We start from the raw sequence: 21,587 nt of genomic DNA, 5'->3' as shown, positions 1-21,587 counted from the left end.
GTGTGCAACAGAGGGACACACTCTTCCTCCTTCGCCATTTCTGTCAGACCTCCGTCCTCATCTTGTCTTACTAGCAACCCAACGCCCATTCTCTTCTCTACGCGTGAATCGCCTTGGACGAGACCGCCATTGCGCCCTCCCGGAATGCCTCGGAGAGGGTAGGATGGGCATGGCACGTCCGCCAGATGTCCTCGGTGGAAGCGCCGTATTCGAGGGCGAGGGTCGCCTCGGCGATCATCTCGCCGGCGTTGGGGCCAATGATGTGGATGCCCAGGATGCGGTCGGTTTCGGCGTCCGCGAGGAATTTGACGAAGCCGTCGGAGTCGAGGTTGGTCTTAGCGCGGCTATTGGCGCTGAAGGGGAAGCTGCCGCTCTTGTAGTTGATCCCGGCTTCTTTGAGCTCCTGCTCCGATTGGCCGACCCAGGCGACCTCCGGGTGTGAGTACATCACGGCTGGGATCGCGCCGTAGTTGACGTGGCCGTAGTCCTTGGTGATGTATTCGACGGCAGCGAGGCCTTCGTCTTCGGCTTTGTGGGCGAGCATAGGTCCAAAGGTGCAGTCGCCGATGACGCGGATGTGCGGGATCTTGGTGCGGTATTGGGAGTCGATCACGAGGCGGCCGCGTTTGTCGGTCTCGAGGCCGATTTGTTCGAGGTTGAGGCCAGAGGTGTAGGGTCGGCGACCGATGGCGACGAGGACGACGTCGGCTTCGAGCTGTGTGATGTCATGTTAGTTACCTGTTCCAAATTTAGATTATGGAGAAATCTTACCGTCTCCTGCTTGCCTCCGTCTGCAGCCTCGACCTCCAACTTGACTCCCTCGCCGCTGGCATCACCAGTCACGACCTTGGTCTTGAGCTTGAATTTCAGACCCTGCTTCTGGAGAATCTTCTGTGTCTGCTTGGCGACTTCCATGTCCATACCGGGTCCACCGATGGCACCCAAGAACTCCACCACAGTAACCTCCGCACCGAGACGGCTCCATACACTACCCATCTCGAGACCAATGACACCACCTCCGATGACAATCATCTTTTTGGGGACCTCCTTCAATGCAATGGCACCAGTAGAAGTGACAATCTTCTTCTCGTCGACCTCGAGGCCAGGGAAAGGTGTAGGTTCTGATCCAGTCGCAATGATGATGTTTTTGGCACGGAGAGTGGTCTCGCTGCCGTCGTTCAGCTTGACGGAAATAGTGTTCTCATCCGCGAAAGATCCCGCGCCTTTGACGTATTCGACGTTGTTCTTCTTGAACAGAAATTCAATGCCCTTGGTCAGGCCAGTAACGGAGGTATCTTTGGCCTTCATCATTTTCTCCAGGTTGAGAGTTATGTTCTCACCGCCGTCAATTCCTCGGTTCGCAAAGTCATGCTTGGCTTGATGGAAGAGGTGTGAGTTGTTGAGGAGCGATTTTGATGGAATGCAGCCGACATTGAGACAAGTTCCTCCCAGTGAGCCACGCTTCTCGATGCATGTTACCTTGAGACCTTCCTGGGCACCTTTGATGGCCGCAACGTAACCAGCCGGTCCTCCACCGATGACAATGAGATCCTTCTCGTCGGCGGGAGTGGCGAAACCTCTTCTCTGGAGGAATGTGCTCTGGAGTAATGATGTGGTGCGGAATGTGTTGGAGCTCTGTAGGACCGCCCGTGGCGAGGCACGGTGAATTGATCGTGCAAGCATCGCTTTGATGATATGAGTTGAGAGGCAGATGGAAGGCGGACTCGGATTGTATGTCGAAGTGGTGAGGGTGGCGGTGATGGTGGTGGTGTGATTGTGTTGTCGGAGGAAAGAGCGAGCGAGGGAGGAGTATTATTAGTGACGATGATCTATGTTTGCTGGCCCCGGGGATCAGTCAGTAGCTTCATCGGTTCGCGGCGGCGAAAGGGCAAAGCTTGCGGTGGGACGCCAACAACGGATGAGATCTGGGCAGCTGTCATCGCCGCAATAAGCCCGGGGACAGGCGTGGGCCGCGTGGGAGGTGTGGAATTCGCGCGACCGTTACTTTTTTGCCGCATGTTGAGGCTCCGCCCGAGCAGGTATTAGGGTTGGTGTACCGCCAGTATCCGTTCAATTACGCTGTGCTGTAGCTTTCGATAAGCAGGAGTGGCATAATTCATAAGTTTCAAAGCATTTGTGCATTGACCTGATACGTCTTATCTCGCGTTTGCGCAAGAAAACGCAGGTCAAATGGAATGTTTCGTCAGTAGATACTGAGAGATTCTCATCTTGACGGCTTTCAGGTGACTGATCAATATGTGTCGTTTTGGATAAGTCATCTCAATGGTTATTGAATATCAATCTGTCTCCAATCAACTACTACATCACGGCAGCCTACTGCCCGGAACCTCATGGAGTCTCGCCCATAAGGATCCCGCCATATTTTAACGCAAAGCATCTTCACACCTCATCTCGTCCATCGTCGCCGAGCTCTTTATGCTGCAGGATTACTTCCTCTTCATGCGGCTCAGAATTGAGCAAGCTTGTCTTCTTGCCGCGTAGTGTCCTGCAAGTGAGAAGGCCAGACCGTCCATCAGCTGATCGAAAGCAGATGGGCTGACGGGTGCCAACGAACCAAGAGTGTTATTTCTTTGAACGCATAAGTATGATAACGTAGAACGTCAAAATGTCTTACCTCAGAACAATCAATGATCGCCGTCATGAGCACGGCGAATACTGCGACGGCTGGATTCGAGCCATTATGGACCAAGGCGACACAAGTCTATGAGCAGGCCACCGGGAGGATCCTAGCCAATGACGATACATTCGCGAAGATTACAAATTTGGAAGAGCTACAGAAGACTCTCGCATCTCAAGAGAAAGAATTCGGCGACTTCCGGGCGCAGCATAAACACCTCGCTGACAAGTTGTCGCTCTGTTTCACTCCATTGATCCCTCTCCTAGACCTTGCGAGCAAGGCCATAGGTACCACACCATATGCTCCTGTATCTGTCGCATTTGGCGCCACAGCACATCTTGTTCGGGCATGCGCAACCGTCACAAAGTCCTACGATAGCATCGAGGAGCTCTTCGAACAGGTAGGAAATGTGACAATTCGTTTTGAGTCATATCAAGGCGACTCCACAGAGGAATCACTTCGTGCGAAGATCACGTCCATCCTAGCCTACATTCTGGAGATTGTCGGTCAGGCCGAGAAGCTCGTCAAGCGAGGACGCTTCAAACAATGGGCTCGCTCGGTGTTCGTGCAAGATGACAAGATTGGCGAGGCGTTGGCCAAATTGCGCAGGTTCATCGATGGTGAACTTGGCCTCGTCACGGCTCTGACGTATGCTCGGGTGGGTGAGACACAAGGCGACGTCCGTGACATCGCAGAGAAGCTCGACGAGGTCAAGCTGGGCGTCGAGCAATCGAACCAAGCACTGGCCCAGGCAAAGCAGGAGGCTCTTAGTCAAGCTGATGAAGGACTGCTGAGTAGTTCATTAGCTCCCGAGACTCTTGCCGCTGTTGATCAGAAGCATGTGCATAGTTTGAAATTATTGGCGCCCGATACGGGCCTCTGGATTTACGACGAGGAATCGTTCAAGACCTGGCTCAACGGCAATTTTCCTGTTTTCTGGGTTCTTGGACGACCAGGGACGGGCAAAACAATTTTGGCTGCTCATACATATGAGATTCTGAAAGCATCGAACCAGCAACTCGTCAGTATCGCCTACTTCAAAGACGATACAAGCACTCTGCAGAGCTCCGAGAGTCTCTTGAAATCTACTGCACATCAGATTGGGCGACAGAACAAGGCATTTCAGCTCCATGCACTTGAAGCTCTGAAACAACGGGACAGCATCTCCGGCAATTGGAGCTTCTGGGACAAAGTCTTCGTAGAATACTTTGCTCGATCGACCAACGCTGCCAATGCCGAATCTGCGGTTATCGTCATCGATGGTGTTGATGAAACTTCCCAGCAAGAGAGATCACATCTCTTCTCATGTCTTGCCGGGCTCGTCAAGGAGAGCAACGCAACGCAGGTCTACAAACTCAGAGTCGTTTTATTCACACGGCAGGACGTTTTCGCAGACCCGGGCTTCCGTGATCTCGGGATATACTCACCAGCCAATAGTCTGACCATCACTGCAGAAAAGAACAGCGACGACATCAAGACCTACATCGAGAGGCAGATCAAAGGTCTGGAGATCCTACGACGTCATCCAAAGAGGAAGGCAATCGCCAGAAACATCTACAAAAGCATCAGTAGTCGAGCAGAAGGAATGTTCAAGTGGGTCAGCTTGGTGTTTGATCAGATTCCCTCGCACTCTCCGGAGTCGATCCTCAAGACTGTCCAAGAATGTCCGCAAGGTCTGGACGAGATGATCCATCATACATTGAAGAAGCTCGCCACGGATGTTCCAGCGACACAAACCTATCTTCGCGACATTCTCCTATGGGTCCTTGGCGACAATAAAGAGATTACCATCGCTGAGCTTTTCCTATTGCTACGTCTCACAATCAAGGAAAGCTGTTACATGCTCGAAGATGATCTGAGATGGAAATTCTTCAGTATTTTCGAGCTCCATGAGCAACGATATACCAATGAAGAGCCGCACAAGCTTGAGAATGTGATGGCTACCTCGCAAAGCCCTGCGTGGGACCTTGACTTTCTCGACGGATCGGATGACGACGAAGATCTGGATCTTGATGGGCATTCAATTTCCGGTACTGAACCGGACTCAGGAAGCACTACAAGCAGACAGCTTCCAATAGCAAACTCTGGAAATGGTGATATTCCGGTTCACTGGGAGGATTTCAAGATCAAATTTGCCCACGCCCGCATTCGGGAATTTCTCCAAACTGAGGTCGGCCCTCAAAGTCAAATGCCCAAACGACCGATATACCTCGAGAGCTCTAAACTTGCGAACCACCGCTTTTTCCGCGCAATTTTAGAGCTGCAGTACGCCTATGCTACCGTACCGGTGTGCACGGCCGGCTTCTACCTCAAGTATACGTATGGCTGGCATTTCGAGATCAAAGACCTTGATCTCAGCGATGAGTTCAGTAGCGAGACTACTCTGCTCGCGCAATCATTAGCTAATTTGTTCATGTGTGGCGAGGCCATGATGAAATGGGCATTCATACACCCAAATCGTTTCGTCATACTATCATTCTTCGGTGATGACAATCTATTGCTAATACAGCAGCTACTCGTCAAACATATCGAAGCACTTACAACTGAACAGCAATCATGGGTACCACAGGTGCAGGAGTCCGTTCGAGCGCTGTTCAAACCGATGGCGGATGTGTGTGCGCGCATGTGGTTGGAACGGAGTGGTTGGGACGACGAGTTCTATGTGAAGTGGCAAGTAGACGAACAGGACGCTGCTGTTATATTGTGTGCCTACGATCATTTGGTATGGACCACGATATGGATGACTTGGAAATACGCTGACCCTTGCTTAGTGCGCTAACACACTGGGACAAGAAGAAGCGGATGGAGGGCCTGAGGACAGATACTATAACACCAAAGTGCACATGACGGCGGCACAAATTCAGCAGACGGCTGAGTCTCTTACACTCCCAAGGACGGCTCATTGGTACACGTGTGTAGGCTGGGCGATATTGACCACGACTCCCGTCGATCTTCCCAAACCCGCAGACCGAGAGCGAGCTACAGCCGCCATAGCCTGCTTTGAGAAAGCGATCGAGATAGATTCTGAGGCATGGCCTGCACATGCCGGTCTGGGTCAATGTCACGGCGCAGGACTTGAAGACTACGCGAAAGGAATCAAATCCTTCCAAGACGCCATCGCGATCTTGCTCAAGAATGAAAATCTGGCCACGATGGTTACACGACTCCAGGCCATCATAGGAACTTGGTCTTTACATGACAAGGATACAGCAGTGAAGACCGCCAGAGCAGCATTATACGGCTTGCTCAGCTTCCCGTACCCACGCGATCTCCAAGCGCGCCGTCTATTCAGCCTCGCCATTCGGAACTACATCCAGGCCATGTGCAACGTGCAGCAATTCGAGGAGATCGAGAAACTCTGTGACGGGCTGAGTAAATATGGTGTCGAACAATACTCCAAGACGATATGGGCATGTTTTCTGGACGACTGGAGAATCGATGACCTGACGACAGAGGATGACCTTACATCAGGCATCCTGGACTTATTCGAAACAGCACCGAATGTGAATGCGCTCGTGGCTCTCGTACAGAGAGGGGTGGCGGAACTCGATTATCCTGGGTATGGGATCCAGATGAGTCCGATAAGCTTCTGGGCCACAACCAATTGGTTTCAATGGCTGTACGAACACAGCGAGCCTGCCGATGACTACCTCACCATGTGTGTCAAATTTCTCAAGGGCTACGAGGGTGGACAGTACGTCGCGCGCGATTGGCACCAGATCACCAGCTTCATGGCAGCAACATATTTGAAGCGAGCCATCACCGCTCATCACGCAGGGTCCGACTACACCGACGACATTGCGCAACTCCAAGACCTAAGCAGCCGCGAGCACTACCTGAGACCTCATCCCAAAGCCCATTTCGCCAATTCCCTCTATGGGCTCTGGTGCCACGAATTCGCCTCCCCACCTCCTGCCGCCGCTGTCACTGACAATGACTGGAAAGCCCTGATGCGACCCTCCATCACCGAAGCCCTCAAAACCCTCACCATAGAGGACCACTTCAAACGGCAATCGGCCTACTGCAGTCTCGGCGAGTCCCTCCTTCGCGCAGGAGACCTCTCCAACGCGCACATCGCCCTCGGCATCACGCTCCACGCCCTGCAATCCTACCAAGCCGCCAAAGCCCGCGGAGAAGCCGTGCCGCCAGTCCCTTCATCGGCCGTCTTTGCCGGGTTCTATGTCCTCTGGCATTGCGATGCGAACTGTGAGACTGCCACGTGGGATTACGAGGAGATCTGGTTTTGTCGCATGTGCTATAACACGAATTTCTGCGGGAGTTGTGTGAAGAAGGTCAGGGAGGGGACGATTGAGAGGTGCCATTGTTCGAAGGATCATGATATTATTCAGGGTTATCCATTGACGGAAGAGGCGAAGGCCATGGTTGATGATATTGAGGCGGGTAGGACAGAGGGGTTTGACGCGTGGTTGGAGGGAGTTAAGAGGAAGTGGCAGTAATGTTACTACTTGAATGCATTGTAGAAGCGCCCTGCGTGCAACTGAACACCGAGATATTCCCGAGAACACTCAAATTTTGTCATAATCGTACACCGGGGCGCCTGACCCACTGTCAACGCGACATCATCACGTACCCAGTCTCACGAATCCAATTTCTTGACTGATAATTCACAATCATCCTAGGGAGGTTCAACCTTACCAAGGTACACTGGAGATGTCCTGACTGACTCTTGACCATCGGGTCAACCCCAACATGAACCCTAACCCTAGGCTCGGCAACGTCATTCGTGTGCAATGCGACAGCTGCAAGCCACCCGAGAGCTATGGACCTCCGCCGCAGCTTGTTGGATGAATGATGGCCATCTGGGCGAAAATCCGTGCAATATAGATTATCACTTCCAAGAATACGATTATTGATAGTAATTCAACATCATGGCTACTATCGCTCTCGCTGCAGTCGGCGGTCTGGCCGCCATCGGAAGTGTCCTCTACTCGCCGGTGAAGCAACGCTACACGACCCTTGGGCTCGGGCGTGCGGCAGACAAGATCGTCAACATCCACGGCGTCGAACCTTTGAAGATTATCCCCAATTCGATCCAATGTGAAGACCTCCACCTTGAGACCACGACGCAGAAGCTCTTCGCGGCTTGTCAGGAGACTGCCAAAGAGCGATCCCTTTGGTTCCCATCGCTCGCCGTCGTCACCAATCCGACAGCCGTAGGCCGTGGAACCATCATCCGTGTCGATCCAACGACATTCGAATCCACGGTCTTGAAGCTCAATGGACACACAACGGGGATGGTCACGCACGGGATCGACCTCTTCAACGATCCCATTGATCCTTCCATCCTCTGGATCTTCGTCATCAACCATCTCCCCGAGCCAGACCGATGGTTCCGTAAGCCCGCCCTCTCCGACGCCTTCGAGACCGCGCAAATCGACGTCTTCAAACACGATCTCAACACCGACGAAGCAGACTACATCCGCTCCGTCCGACACCCACTGATTAAAACCCCCAACGACCTTCTCGCCACCTCTCCAACATCCTTCTACGTCTCCAACGACCACAACCACCTCAGCGGTGCCCGACGCATCTGGGAAGACGTCGGCGACCAGAACACCGCCCCGTCCACCACCGTCGTGCACGTCGACTTCGGCGAAGCCGATGGCCAAGACGCCTTCGCCCACGTCACCGCCAGCATCGCCCTCTCCAAAATCCACAACAGCAACGGCCTCGCACGCTCCAGCCCGCTACACCCTTCAGAAATCAGCATCGCCGACGCCAGCGGCGGGGTCCTTACGCGCGTACGAAGGAATCTCGCACCGGGCGCTTCCCGCGAGCTGGAGATACTCGAACGCATCCAGCTCGACAGCACGATCGACAACCCGAGCTACTACGACGACATCTACGCAACGCCCGGGAACAACGCCAGCGGGTACATCGTACCGGGACTCCTCCGCGCGGGAGCCCTGGCGGATGATTTCCCGCACCTGGATCGGCCCATTGCGTCGTGTGTCTACCATGTCAGGTCGAATGAGCGCGAGGTCAAATTCGAAGGAGGCAATGTCTGGGAGAAGAGGTTGGTCTTCGCGGATGATGGGAAGATGTTGAGGAGTGCCAGTGGATCTGTCCTTGTGGGGATCAACCCGAAGGAGAACGGAGGGAAGAAGCAGGGGTGGTTGTTTGCGACGGGCTTTGGGAGCGAGGCGATTGTTGCCGCGAAGATTGATCTGTGAGATTGCGGCTGTCGTTGCCGTGGGGCTCAGTAGTGGAAGGCGCGGAGTGCTTTTTGAAAGTGAATGTGTAGGAATGGAATAGTAGGTACGTTTTGAAACATGTCACAGTTCCATTTTGTTGTGTTCTTCATTAATCAATTATTAATTTTGCATGCGTGTGATGATGCTGATCGCTGATGATGCGTCAAGGAAGAAACTTCGCTATCTTTGCCAATCCTCCCTCTCTCTCCCTCTCCCGATGGAAATAGACTCTAGGGTCTCGTCAACACAGTGACGTTCTTGGTGAAGTACGTCAAGACGGGACCGTAGAAGGCGCCGTAGAGCGAGGTCAAGGCGGCCGTGACGACGGCATCGCCGCTGGCCAGGGATGAGGGGATGTGGACGTAGTGGGTGATATTGTCGTAAGTGTTGGAGTTGTCTGAGCATGTCGTCGTTAGGAAAACAAAACGTGATGTTGACGATAGGCTTGTCAGAGGGAACTCTTACCAGGTCCCAAGAATTTACTGCTCAAAAGCCTCGTGCCCAATGTCTTTGGGTCTGCCTGTGCGGCTGGCGCGATTCCGAAGGCAATGCTCACGTCCTGCACGGATTGAATGTAGCCTTCGGTCGTGATGGTGATCGGGACGTCGGCGTCGAGGTAGATGGTGTCCGGAAGGGTGAAGCCATTGATTCGGGCGCTGGCAGAGGAGACCAGGGCGGTGGCCGCGAGAGTGATGAGGGATGTGGTGCGCATTTTGAGTATAGGGTTGTTGGCGATGGATTAGAATAGATGGGAGTTTGGTATTGTTGGTGTTGCTGAGGTTGTTGAGTAGATGGGTGTCGACGTGAAGTCTATATAAGCATCGTGAGACCTCATGTTCTATTTATGTCGTGTGCACAAACTTTCTCTCATCGTCACGTTGTTTGTGTCTCGACTGTCGTCATTGATCGACCGCCGACCATTCTGACGTTGCGTTGAGGTTCTACTGTAACATAACGATGTCGTGCGAACTAAGGATTAAGCGCATACCAGACCAGAGGAGGACACGCGCTGGTACAATAACCGTAGAATATTTCCTCTTTTGGGCATATGAAGCCCTGTATGTACAAGTCTAGTCGTCGTGAAGGAACCTTGGAACCACGTGCGAACTCATTGAGAAAAACAGTCACATATGATAATTTCATACAACAAGACGTAACATCACCAGAATAGCAACGAGAATACGAATTCCAGGTCAGTGGCGCTGTCGATCACTTTGCGCCCCGCGTCGCCGCCAATATGGAATAACAGGGTCCATCAAATCCCGCCCGCGGCCGCCCGACGCGAGTGCCGGGAATGACGCAGGTCTCGTTCGGAACAAAGGGAGGGTGCCTTTCTCTCTGTTAATTATCATCGTTACATTCATTCGGCACGCACGTTACAAAGATGGGTCTCGTTCAGGGGAAGAGCGATGCTATTTCTGTGTGCCATACAGAGCGACCGGAATATTGACAACCCTAGGAGGATGTCCTCGCTGACACAATTCAGCTCCATCGACCGAGCGAAGACCACACATTCAAACGATCAGCAGACACTCTCCAAACCGTCTGTAGAACACGACAAGAATCGAATCTGCTACTCCATCTTTCAAAACTGCCCTGTGCGGAATATCCTAGTAGCTCTTCTTGTTACACGGGCTCGGCAGGAAGTATTGCGTGCTCGACACGATGCCCGATATAAAGACGCCTGGGTCCCTTGTAATGTTGACCTTGGCGTAGTAGTACGTCGTGATGGGTGTGTTTGTGGTGTTGTACATCGACACGAGTGCGGCGCTGAGCACAGCCGGCCCACTGTAGTATACGCTGACGGGGACATCGATGAAGTGTCGCATTGTGTCGAGGTTGTTGGAGAGATCTGATCAAATTTGGGTCTGTATCAGCGACCGTAGCGCGTTGTCAGGATGTGTTTCTACGTCTAGCTACCTCGTCCGAGGATCTTCGTGCTGATAAAGGGATAGCCGAGATCCCCTTTTCGCCAATCCTTCTCAGGGGACAAGCCGAAGAGCATGACGACGTCTGTGATCACTTCATTGGCGCTCGAAGTCACAATGTCGATGATCGCCTGACCTCCCGGGAAGAGGACGTTGGCTGTCGTGAATCCGCTTGCTCGCGCCGTTGTCGCTGGCACCAAGAACGTCGCCATTGCAACCAAGGACGTGGAGAGACGCATAGTTGGCACTGTGCAGTGATGATGGTATGGCGTTGAAGATCCCTTAGGCAAGATGTATCGCTTCCTGAGGAGGATGAAAGAGTATGCGATATACAATTGTCGAATCGATTTCGGATTCTCAAGACGACCTTTTATGTCTCTTCCATTCTTTGGTAGTGCAGCTTCTGGCCCACGCCGCAGGGCAGGGAAGTCATCGTCCTCGCCTACTGCACCGATGCACTCGGAGCATGAGCAACATCCTTGTAGTTGTTGAGCGAATATACCAGATCTCAGCCATGCTGCAAGCCATGTGAGGGGAAGTGACGATGCTGAAGGTGGGACGTTTCTATCAGATATGGTACTTAAGCGAGGAAGAGATCGATGATGGTTGAAGAATGTCGTCTGTTTAACGTACAAGGCTCCAATCTTGCAGACGAGAAACATAGAGAAAGCTCACGGATTTCGACCAATCAGACGGAGTCTGAGGGCAGCATAAGCCACAGAAGAAACAACAACAAGACACAATAAGCGACGATACTCGCCAAGTATAGGACAGGAAAGAACTCCGGCGGGTACTGCAAGCGACTTTCGCCATTTCTGACATGTAGGAAGGGGTTGCTCTTACAAGGACATTCGAAATTTCTTTATTGCTGTCCTTCAGAAGGTGTCCACCTCCACTGTCTTGTCCAATCGAGGCGACACTTAGGGCAGGGCTGACAATTCAAACTCCCGGATCATAGCATAAGCGCATGCAGATGGCCACCTAATTGGAATCCTTCGAGATATGAACTGCATACGGCCAGCGCGGAGGCTGCACCGAGGTTCAAATAGGATTTGAGGGGAGTATCATAATAGTCGTCAAATGCGCCAGAGAGGAGAAAAGTAAACTTCGATCCTGTCCCAATCCTGTTCCATCAAGGAAAATCATCATCGTAGCCGTATCCTTCAACGTGCTCCTGTCTCTCACCGAACCCATTCATACTCCGGCAACCCAAATTTATCGCCCGCAAAAGCACTCGAATACCACCCTCCCATCCACGAGAACAAACTCCCAAATTTCATCCCCCAATTCACGATTCCCAGGATGAGATTCCTCACCCACAATCCCCACTCCGTCTGTGGTCCCATCGCCGCCAGGACTCCGGGAGGCACCGTCTGCAGATCCTTGATGATCGGCCGCATGCGATCCTCGTAGGCTCGAAGTCCTGCGGGAAGATCGCCTTTGTGTTGGAGGATTTCACCTGCCAGGATATACGCTCCCGCGAGGGCCATGCTTGTTCCGCCGCCGGTGGGCCCGGTCGAATACCCGGCGTCGCCGACGAGCACGAACCGTCCTCGGTGCAGGGTTGGCGCTTTTATCTGCACGAGCTCGCCGACGTAGAGGTCATCCGACTGCATCAAAGCGTCGATGAGCTCGGGGACCTTCCATGCGGGGCTCGTGAAGCGTTCCGCGACGTACTTCTTCAGGCCCTCGGTGTCTAGTTTCTTGGCGGCGTGGAAATGTGCGAGCGCGTTCGGATCGTTGCGTGGATGGACACTCATGAACCCGCCGCGCGTTCTGTTGCCGGTGGCGTCGTAGAGCACAAAGGTGGATTTGCCGGGAGCTTCCGTGTAGCCCAGGCCGACATTTTTGGCATTGAGAAGGTCGCCAGGGACGGAGAAGTAGGCCCACCAGGTGTTCAATGGGTGGACATAGTCGCGTAAACCGCACTCCAGACCAATGGCGCGAGTCTTTGATGTTGCGCCATCACATGCGACTACTAGGTCAAATTCTGCTGAAGGATAGCCGTTCATGAAGGTGACTGTTGCTGGCCCACCGTTGCCGTCCTGTTGGATCGCAGTGACTTGTTCGCCAAAAACATATTCGACGTTTGGATCGTCTTTGGTCAGATCCATGATGACTCGCGAGAGATCGCCACGGAAGATTTCGTATTCAGACATTAATGATTGCGCCTCGACTTTGCCAGAAGACGTAAATGTGATGATTGGTCGACCATCCGCATGGACCATAGTCATCGCTTCGAATTTGCACTTCTTTGCACGAACGGCGGCCTCCATACCTGCCATCTTGCTCATCACGGTGATTCCACAGCTGCGTAGGTCGACGTTGTGGCCGCCTTCACGGAATTTTGGCCATCGCTCGATGACCGTGACCTTTGCGCCGGCTTTGGACAACCAGTATGCTGTTGCTGGCCCGGCGATGGAAGCGCCAACGACGAGAACGCGTAAGTCGGCCATGCTCAAGAATTGTTTTGACTGAAGGGATTTATGATTGTGGCGCGTGCTCGTGAAGTTCAGTTGTCATCGGCATCCCTCATGATTTATAATTCTTGGCTATGCGATGGCCATGTCCTTCAATCGCGATGACTCTCGATGTTGGCTTCGTCAGCCGTCCGATCTGGGTTGAGGATTCCCAGCCCGGCCGGGGCTTCAGGCGTGAATGTCCGGAAGCCCGAGGCGGGCGCCTGTTCCATCAAGAATCGGACATTGAGACACGCACACTCGCAACGATACATGTCCCGCGCTCCATATCAGAGACACAAATGGACATGACCTGGTGCATTCGTCTTGAAAGCGATAGGAATAGAGATCAAAGAAGTGAGTTGTAAATGTTGCATACAGTATATGTATCATGCCCTTGAACAAGCATGCCCAGACATTTTGCCCAGGCGCCATTGCCGCGGGGAGAGCGTCGGGAGCTGTATGTGTATAATCGGCCTTCCAATTCGAGTGAACTTGCCGGCACCTCTCATCTGGCCTTAGCCTCCACGCCGTTCCTGTCACGCCAATGCTGATGAATCAGTTCGTCAGATTCTCATCACCGTTCTACGCGAGAAAATGGCTGCAGCAGGTCGGAATAGGATTGACAGTCATGCTGAGCTCCGCGATCGAAGGTTGTTATTAAACAACAAGTTAAGCGTGCGAGTTCTCTTGCCGCCGAATCGCTCTCGAGCATCCCGACCATTTTCGGGACAGCAGGACATGAGCAGGCTTGCCAGCCCGCGAATTCAAAGCCGGTCATTGAGCGACCATTGCTGCAGCCAAGGAATTTGTGATAGTCCTGCATGAATTCAAACAGGTGTGGCCTCAGCTTCGGCACGATCGAGCTTGGGATCAAGAACCCCAGGCCCTTACCCACTTGCACAGCACTGAATATTTAGGCGTCGAATTGGACATTGCACGGCGATGACTCATTTTACACCGGTCGTTTTCGATGACGACATTGCTGCCTTATTCCTTCCCGCCGCGAAAGGACACACCCAAGTAGGCATTGAAAAGCCGTTTTTATTGAGCTGTCGGAGTGTCGCGTCCAATTAAGCCGATGCCTGTACATGCAGGCTAACGACACGAGATGCCAGCTGAGCCTGAATGACCTGATCGAGTGACTGTGGCTCCGGCCTGCCGGGGCAGCTTATGCAGATCGGGCACACAGGCTCCTGCAGACACATGATTCCCGTCGAGATTGGCATCCTAGGAGTGCGAAGGTTCATCGGGACAAATCTTCAAGTCACGTCAAGCCAAATGAAATTTTGTCGTTCAGAAGGTTTGAGATCTTCATGACCAAAGTGGCTCCGAGTCATGAAACGCGCGCCAGGACGTAAAACCTTTAGAGATAGGTTTGATGAACAGGGGCCAAGTCTCTCATGCATGTCCGGCCACATCATCAAATGCGCGCGCTATTAGGTGGGTGTACTCTCGATGGCAGCGGCGTGGCTGCAGGAACGCTGTCGCAGAGGGTGAATGGACACCCACGAGTGACGCTGGAGCTCTAAAGTCATTAGCAGTCTGTCTGCCGTAGCAATCTCCATTTGTGGCATCTTCTGGCTCCAGTGCCCCACAGCTTTTGTTACAACTTCGCTCCTTTTGAAATAATGACATCTCGATCTCCGCCAGCTAAAGATACACAGCAAGAATGGCTTGTGGTGGATTGGTCGTAAGCGACCCATGAACCAAATACTGCTGCGAATGGTACTGACGCACCTTAATCAGATCAGATGCTGCAACGCAGTCGCCGGACCTGGTCAGAAGATCTTCCACCAGTGGAGTACAAGAAACTTTGGCGCTTTTCGAGACACGCGATAGTGAGGGCCTTCCACAGCGGCCGCCGGTCAGTATTCGTTCGCCGGCGTCCAGTCTTCAATGCTGACTGCTCCAAGATTCTTAGTTCTGCCGGGTTCAAGCTGTGGTAAGCCAAGCTGAGGAACCGCATCCCCAGCTTCGCAAGACTCACGAAGTTTGTAGCTTCCTTCCCGATGTCGCCACGGTGGCAGGCGACACTAGACTTGTGCAGACACTAACGGAAAACTTTCGGGTCCCTTCATTCTTTTGGGAGAGCCTGGGAACCGAGGCCAATGGCTTCTTCCGTGGTCATCGCGAAGTGATGTCGCTCGGGGGGCCGCCTTTCTATTGTGAGTCTTTCACATCGTGTTTGGAGACTCGTAGACTGAGCATTACAGCGACCGTCTCTCGATTTTTGATCAAATCTGTCGACCAGGTGCCAAATCGCCTGGTGGACTATCACTGGCAGTATGCTGCGTTTGCTTCATGTTGGTCGAAAGCTCAGAATGGCGATCCCGTCGTCGTACTTCTCTGCTTCGACATGTACCGAGAGCAAAGCGATGGAAAGCCGCGCGGGTTGGCTCGCAATATCAAGCACGCATTCGAGCAACAGCAGACTTCCGGAAACCTGAGCCATATAGCAAGCTGTCCTCTTGGAATATACAGTGTTCTCATTGCTACACTGTTGTCAGAATTTGACGCTGAATTATGGGGCTTCAAGAGTCCTCTGCGCGACTTTGAAAAGGTAGATCCCTTTATGCCAATGCCAAAGCAGTTTGTAATCCTTCCAGAATCGACTGAACGCCACGAATGAGGACCAGGACCTCGGAACTCGCTACGGAAAGATGCACGAATTGTCAAGGCACATCATCCACATGTCCGAAACTATCGAAGTGACAGCACAGACAATCGAGCAGATTGTTGTAACTCATCAGCGCTGGTCCAAGCGAGAATTTGTCTCCTCCGCACCACCGTCGATGGCTGCCGTCGACCAGACTGAGCAGGGTGATCGTAGCAGTGACGAAGCAAACATTGAAGAGGAACTTCTTTTCGACCTAACTCTTTTCAGGAATTTGAAATTGCGAGCCAAGTCATTCGAGAAGCGTCTTCACAATGAGATTCAACTGGTAAGTACTACAAGCGCACAGCTTATCGCCATCCTGTTCAACTTAATGCTTCAATAATAACTTGCTTCCTCAGGCGTTTAATTGGGTCGCAGCACAAAACAGCGCCATCCAGCAAGAATTACTCTTCGCCCAGCAGGTATCTCTCAACGCGGGAAAGTCTATTCGGAGGACCGTAGAGATTGCATCCATGACGTTTCTACCGGCCACATTTCTCACTGTAAGTGAAACAGAGCATTGTCGGCAATGCGATATATCCTTACCACTACGTAGGGCGTGTTTGGCATGAACATGCCCACCTTCACTGGCGATAGTTGGTCCGATATGAGCTGGGAACTTGGGGGTGTCCTGATCGCATTACTGGCAGCTATCATGGTCGGCATCCTTATCATATATCTTTTTGGCGGGGATCAGGACGAAAGGCAGAGAAAGGACGGTAAAGTGCGCGAGGAGCAGATCAATTACCAAGTGGCCGGCGAACTAGCGACTCGTTCGAGCATACGTCGTCGAGCAAGCAAGCGTTGGAATCGGCTCGCGCAGCATTTCATGTTTTCGTAGGTAGCTACATCCACGGAACAAGAGCCAGGAAAATCCTTTGAGGTGTGCATGACGCCCTGGCGGCTTATCGGTATAGTTGAATGATCTATTGGTTTTCTCAGAGATTGCCATGAGCCGTAGGTCCTTTCCTGGCGCCGTGCGTATGACAAGCTTGGCGGAGGGCGAAAGTCTTTCTTGACTGCTTCAGAGTCTAGAATTGAACAAATATACCAGTATACAAGTCTTTGAGTCGCAGTATTCAAAGCCGACGAACAAGTTGACGTCCGGAAGACAAAGGAATGTATGTGTACTTAACTACGTTTTTTGCCGGCTGACCTGATGTGGGCATGGGCTATCACTAGGGTTGGGGCTAAACAAAATTATGGGGATTTTCTTGGGCTGCAGTGGTCGAATTGCGTCGTGTCGACTCGTGGAAGTCATGAATGTCAAAAATGACGTATATTCTGTAAAAGATGAATGGTGCAACAAGTTTACGCGGAAAACAAAGGAACAAACTCCTTACTTCTGGGAAAAATTGCCTGATCACGTCTGATTCTCACCCCCTTCATTTCCGACAGAGACGGACAATATTCTGGTTGACGCCATTTTCAACCCCAAAGTCACCAATCGTATCCCAAAGCTCACTTCCAACACACTGCGTGCACCAGAACACACCTCTCAGATCGTAACGCTGTTTGGTACTCAAAAGACCGGCATAGTTGACGCCATATTTCGTCCGCTGCCAGTCCACTTCTGTGGGGTCAGACTCGCTCATATAGGCTCCTGACTCCGGCTCGATATCGCGCAGTGCGGGAACACGGATTTCGCGGAGGTCGGTGGTGATGGCTGATTTCTCTGCTGTATCGCCGGTCGTCCAGGTACGTGGTACCATGAGATGCGAGTAGGTCTCCGGCCATGCGGGAAGGACTGCATTCGAACCTCCTGCGATACCTCCTATGCGGTGGCGGGCGTTGGGTGCTGGACCGACGATGCTGCCAATGAGGATCAAGGGCGAATTTGATTCTGTGGGAGAAGTTGTGGCGGTGCGCAAGGCGTTAATGAGTTTCTCCTGCGATCCGAGGAGGGAGGTGTTGGTTAACAGACGACTGCCCATTCGAACGTTGTATCCGGCGCTATCGGCCGCCTTTGTCCGCAGCCAAAAGTCCATGAAGGATGTGGTGGTCGTAATATTGGATTTTATAGAGATATCATCTGGTAAAGATGTCTCATTCGCATATGACTCGACTGGAGCGAGTAAAGCGGCAGCTGCCTCCTTGGATAGATCCAACGCAATCCATCTACCGGAAAGCTTGCCTCTCTTGTTGATGTCTGCTTCGCTGACGTCGTTCGGTTCGATGATGTAATATCCGGAAAGCCCCCTCTCTGCCATTGCAGGGATCTGAGAATGCAGGAATCCAGCCAAGGACCAGTACGTGTCCGAATTCGGCGTCGTTGAATACTCGTATGTGATGTAGCTCGCGGGAATGACAGGATATACCTTCATCGTGACGGAGACGAGCACTGCGAATGTTCCGGCACCGCCCTGAGAAATAGATCAGCAGACGCTCACACTGTGCCGATAATGTGAATTACTTAAGCCTCGCAATGCCCAGAACAAATCAGGGTCTTGCTTCTCATTGACAGTCCGTAGTCTACCATCAGCAGTCACGACTTCCATCTCAATGACCTGATCAGCACCCATGCCATACTTGGCGGTCAATGGACCATGTCCGCCACCCATCAACCAGCCAGCGATACCGACATTCGGATCACCGCCGCCAATAGCGGTAACGTTATGGTCTGCCGCAAATCTATAGATGCCGCGGAATTGCTCGCCAGTGTATATCTTCATAGATGCCACTCCGCCGAGTGCTGTGGCTCTCGGATCAGATCGGTTCAATTCGAGGCCTCGCAGATGTTGTGTGTAGAGAGAAAGCGAGTCTGGGCCAGACGATCTACTGTCTATTCAGTATGATTGAGGCTCTCGATGTCTGAGATGGAAATCATGACATACCTTCCGACGAGATCGTGGCCCGTTGCCTTGATGACCAGGCGCACCCCGGTCTCTCTGGCAAAATTGATACCGCTTTGAATGTCACAAGCGCTGTGGACATTGATAACATATGTTGGATAGCCATCACCTGAGCATGTTACATTACCTTCCGGTACGCAAGTATCGTCGTTGTAATCGACCGAAACAGGATTCGAAGCATGGAACGAGGTGTTCGACCATTGGGATGTGACGTCTGCGCATTGGTCGGAATTGAATTCCGGACGTGAAGGATAGCAGACAGCTCCCGGAATGACCGGCGAAAGCAGTCTTCCGTTTATGGTGGCATTCAGAGCATTCCATGCTGTTATCGAGGGCCAGTCGTGTGATTCTGGTGTCGGCTTGCAGCTGTATTGAGCATGAGTTCTTGAAAGCAGACCTAGCATAAATATGGAGCGCAAAATGGAAGCCATATTGCAATTTCGCGAGGATATCTGAATGAATTGTATAACAAAGAATTTGAATGCTAATCAATTCGACCGCGACTTACCATGAACCCAGCGTGCAAGAGCGTCCATTTATGTTATTCTAGAATGTGGCCTTCTTTGTCCATCTCATGCGCAGACCATGTTCGAGGACCAATGTCACCATTATTGGCAGCATCGTCATCAGCGCCATCACTGAACATCTTCGACTGTTACGCGCACAGTCGGCGAGATCGTGCCGGCTATGAAGGTGTGAGTATACGCGTATTCTGTGTCCGCGTATTTACGAACGATGATGCCCACAGGTTCTTTTTGAGTCTCGAGAAGATGTTCGGCAAACCTTCTCTACCAGAAGCCTCACGTTGCCATCGTCGCGTAATTTGAACTTTTCCTGACTCGTTTAAAGTAACTACTTCGTGATCGACAACATGAAATTTCTCAGACACACCTGGCTACTTCATACGCGGGTGCAGATACGGGTACTGAGTCGCATCAACTATGGATGAACTTCAACGCGCTATACAATAAATTTCCAAGGCCATTGCATGTTCTGCGAGGAATCGCTATCTACATCAGGGTGCTCTGGCAAGGTGCAAGAGTCATAACCCCTTGCCAAACGGACTCTCGCGCGTATTTGCCCATGCTTCAAATGTTCCTCGCCTTATGATTGCATCTCCGACGTTGCGAAGTGCTTGGCTCCCCACTCGCCTCTTCAATTCGGCGTTGAACTCCCCGAGCGAAGGCGAGATTCCATGTTTTTCCACCCTCTTGAATGGTAACCACGTAGCCGCAAGCCCTCCTGTCAAGTTCTCGCTTTGTCGTGATCTCGTACCGCCGTGTATCGTCGGGCTTTCATCGAATTGACAGGAGCGGTCGCCGCCAATCGCATATAACAGTCCATGTCTGAAGGAAAATCGTCAGGCGCTGATTTCCACCACTGTGAAGTTGAAGGTTGCAGCCGCATTACCCACCGACTTGTCAACGCGAAGGATGTCTCCTGGTTGTAGCTGTTCGCCAATCGTACTGCTCGTCGTCGCGCTGGCGTCTGCTTCAAGGGCGGCGCTCCACAAAATCGTAATCTTGCTGATGCTTGCTTTGTGCCATTTCGGTATTGAAGCGAAGTCAAGAAGACAGTGCGGACAACAGCAGGCTACGCCGCAATATCCACAGTCGCCCATCGGGTGATCATCTTGATGAAGAGATGGGGGTTGCGATGAGGTTCGTCCCGATAAATTATGGACACCGATAGGAGCTCCCACAGGTTGCTAATAATTACGATCCATAGCGATTCTTAATCCGCTTGAAGTCACGTCTCATCACCACGTGGAAAATTCTCTTCAATAATTTACACAGGGGTAATGACTGCTCTAATTCGGTAGTAATGTTGAATGTCCTTAAAATTGTTGTACTCATCTTGGTCGCATGCTTTTCTGAAATCCGGATTACATAATAATGAATTTACAAACAAATTAACCTAGACTATTTACTTCCAGACGAAGCCGGGTGATCTTTGTCCAATATACTCCATCCTAAATCAGTCCTCGTCCTCGCGATCATCATTCAGATAGATAATAGAGAAGATTGTGATCCTGATAGATGGAAGCCAAACATTCGCCAATTCCTCGTAAGCGTTTTTGAGACAGACTCAAGCCCATGGAAGTGCTGGGAACAGCTGTCGGCGTGGCTTCGCTCGGCATTCAAGTTTGCCAAGGTCTGTTGACATATTATGATATCTGGAAGACATACGATTCAGATATTTCCGATGCTTGTAGGTTCATCGCCGAGCTGAGCAAGACTTTCTCCGTCCTGCAGGGATCATTAAAGGACCCGACACTGGACAAAGAAAGAGCAGAACGCGTGTCCAATTCTTTGCAGTCATGCAGCGACGCCCTGATCGTGCTATCGGCGAGGGCACAAAAGCTACGAAAGCATATTCAACCGGTCAGCACGGCACAAAAAGTGCTGTGGCAAACGCAGCGATTACAGTATCCATTCCGAGCGAAGACCCTGTCCAAGTTGAAAGCGAATGTCGGCGAGATACAAAGCTCATTACAGATCGCGCTACAGGTCCTCCAGCTGGACATGACTCAGCAGAGTCAAAAAGTGTTTCTCGATCTCCGACAGTCTCAGCAACTTCGGACGCTCGTTGATTGGCTATCTCCATCAGATCCTTGGACCAACCATGCTTCTGCAAGTCAGCGTCGTCAGCCATATACAGGCGAATGGCTGTTGAAATCACACGAATACCAGGACTGGAAGCTTGACAATGTCCGAAACACCTGGCTTTATGGAAAACCCGGATGCGGAAAGACAATTTTGTGTTCATCCGTGATTGAAGATGTCCGAACACACTGCGAAGGTCATGAAAACTTCCAGCTTGCTGCTTTCTACTT

General features: G+C 51.9%; 9 protein-coding genes across 9 annotated transcripts; 4 read left to right on the top strand and 5 right to left on the bottom strand.

The window, feature by feature from the left end:
• Positions 1 to 97: 97 nt before the first annotated feature.
• Positions 98 to 2,018, bottom strand: K489DRAFT_391411 (dihydrolipoyl dehydrogenase; the record flags this gene model as incomplete). The annotated part of the gene is made up of 3 exons (XM_033606692.1): positions 98 to 715; positions 772 to 1,599; positions 1,908 to 2,018. The coding sequence occupies 3 exons, from the start codon at positions 2,016 to 2,018 to the stop codon at positions 98 to 100; spliced, it is 1,557 nt and encodes a 518-aa protein (XP_033455083.1).
• A 630-nt stretch (positions 2,019 to 2,648) lies between these two features.
• Positions 2,649 to 7,159, top strand: K489DRAFT_405363 (uncharacterized protein; the record flags this gene model as incomplete). Its single annotated transcript, XM_033607156.1, has 2 exons — positions 2,649 to 5,360; positions 5,410 to 7,159. 2 exons carry the CDS (start codon positions 2,649 to 2,651, stop codon positions 7,093 to 7,095), a joined length of 4,398 nt encoding a protein of 1,465 aa, XP_033455082.1. The 3' UTR covers positions 7,096 to 7,159.
• An 86-nt stretch (positions 7,160 to 7,245) lies between these two features.
• On the top strand, positions 7,246 to 9,233 carry K489DRAFT_385315 (uncharacterized protein). Its single transcript, XM_033606068.1, has 2 exons — positions 7,246 to 8,917; positions 9,022 to 9,233. The coding sequence occupies exon 1, from the start codon at positions 7,528 to 7,530 to the stop codon at positions 8,830 to 8,832; it is 1,305 nt and encodes a 434-aa protein (XP_033455081.1). The 5' UTR covers positions 7,246 to 7,527; the 3' UTR covers positions 8,833 to 8,917; positions 9,022 to 9,233.
• K489DRAFT_435442 (uncharacterized protein) lies at positions 9,084 to 9,880 on the bottom strand (the record flags this gene model as incomplete). The annotated part of the gene is made up of 2 exons (XM_033608597.1): positions 9,319 to 9,880; positions 9,084 to 9,250 (listed from the first exon to the last, which is right to left on the bottom strand). Exons 1-2 carry the CDS (start codon positions 9,563 to 9,565, stop codon positions 9,084 to 9,086), a joined length of 414 nt encoding a protein of 137 aa, XP_033455080.1. The 5' UTR covers positions 9,566 to 9,880.
• A 583-nt stretch (positions 9,881 to 10,463) lies between these two features.
• On the bottom strand, positions 10,464 to 10,993 carry K489DRAFT_374655 (uncharacterized protein; the record flags this gene model as incomplete). Its single annotated transcript, XM_033603549.1, has 2 exons — positions 10,464 to 10,705; positions 10,774 to 10,993. 2 exons carry the CDS (start codon positions 10,991 to 10,993, stop codon positions 10,464 to 10,466), a joined length of 462 nt encoding a protein of 153 aa, XP_033455079.1.
• Positions 10,994 to 11,552: 559 nt separating this feature from the next.
• On the bottom strand, positions 11,553 to 13,609 carry K489DRAFT_135317 (oxidoreductase). The gene has a single exon (XM_033599073.1). It carries the CDS (start codon positions 13,235 to 13,237, stop codon positions 11,963 to 11,965), a length of 1,275 nt encoding a protein of 424 aa, XP_033455078.1. The 5' UTR covers positions 13,238 to 13,609; the 3' UTR covers positions 11,553 to 11,962.
• A 1,209-nt stretch (positions 13,610 to 14,818) lies between these two features.
• K489DRAFT_385310 (uncharacterized protein) lies at positions 14,819 to 16,956 on the top strand. The gene is made up of 8 exons (XM_033606067.1): positions 14,819 to 14,933; positions 14,990 to 15,107; positions 15,157 to 15,185; positions 15,242 to 15,408; positions 15,457 to 15,803; positions 15,850 to 16,185; positions 16,259 to 16,402; positions 16,456 to 16,956. Exons 1-8 carry the CDS (start codon positions 14,872 to 14,874, stop codon positions 16,738 to 16,740), a joined length of 1,488 nt encoding a protein of 495 aa, XP_033455077.1. The 5' UTR covers positions 14,819 to 14,871; the 3' UTR covers positions 16,741 to 16,956.
• A 328-nt stretch (positions 16,957 to 17,284) lies between these two features.
• Positions 17,285 to 19,155, bottom strand: K489DRAFT_328311 (FAD-binding domain-containing protein; the record flags this gene model as incomplete). The annotated part of the gene is made up of 3 exons (XM_033602047.1): positions 17,285 to 18,262; positions 18,290 to 18,677; positions 18,734 to 19,155. 3 exons carry the CDS (start codon positions 19,153 to 19,155, stop codon positions 17,285 to 17,287), a joined length of 1,788 nt encoding a protein of 595 aa, XP_033455076.1.
• Positions 19,156 to 19,696: 541 nt separating this feature from the next.
• On the top strand, positions 19,697 to 20,390 carry K489DRAFT_385307 (uncharacterized protein). Its single transcript, XM_033606066.1, has 2 exons — positions 19,697 to 20,097; positions 20,166 to 20,390. The coding sequence occupies exon 2, from the start codon at positions 20,185 to 20,187 to the stop codon at positions 20,377 to 20,379; it is 195 nt and encodes a 64-aa protein (XP_033455075.1). The 5' UTR covers positions 19,697 to 20,097; positions 20,166 to 20,184; the 3' UTR covers positions 20,380 to 20,390.
• The last annotated feature ends 1,197 nt before the right edge of the window (positions 20,391 to 21,587 follow it).

This window comes from Dissoconium aciculare, assembly GCF_010015565.1.
Source record: "Dissoconium aciculare CBS 342.82 unplaced genomic scaffold K489scaffold_23, whole genome shotgun sequence".
NCBI lineage: Eukaryota > Fungi > Ascomycota > Dothideomycetes > Mycosphaerellales > Dissoconiaceae > Dissoconium > Dissoconium aciculare.
Note: the sequence above shows the minus strand (reverse complement) of the source record. Positions and strands in the feature narration are given on the sequence as shown.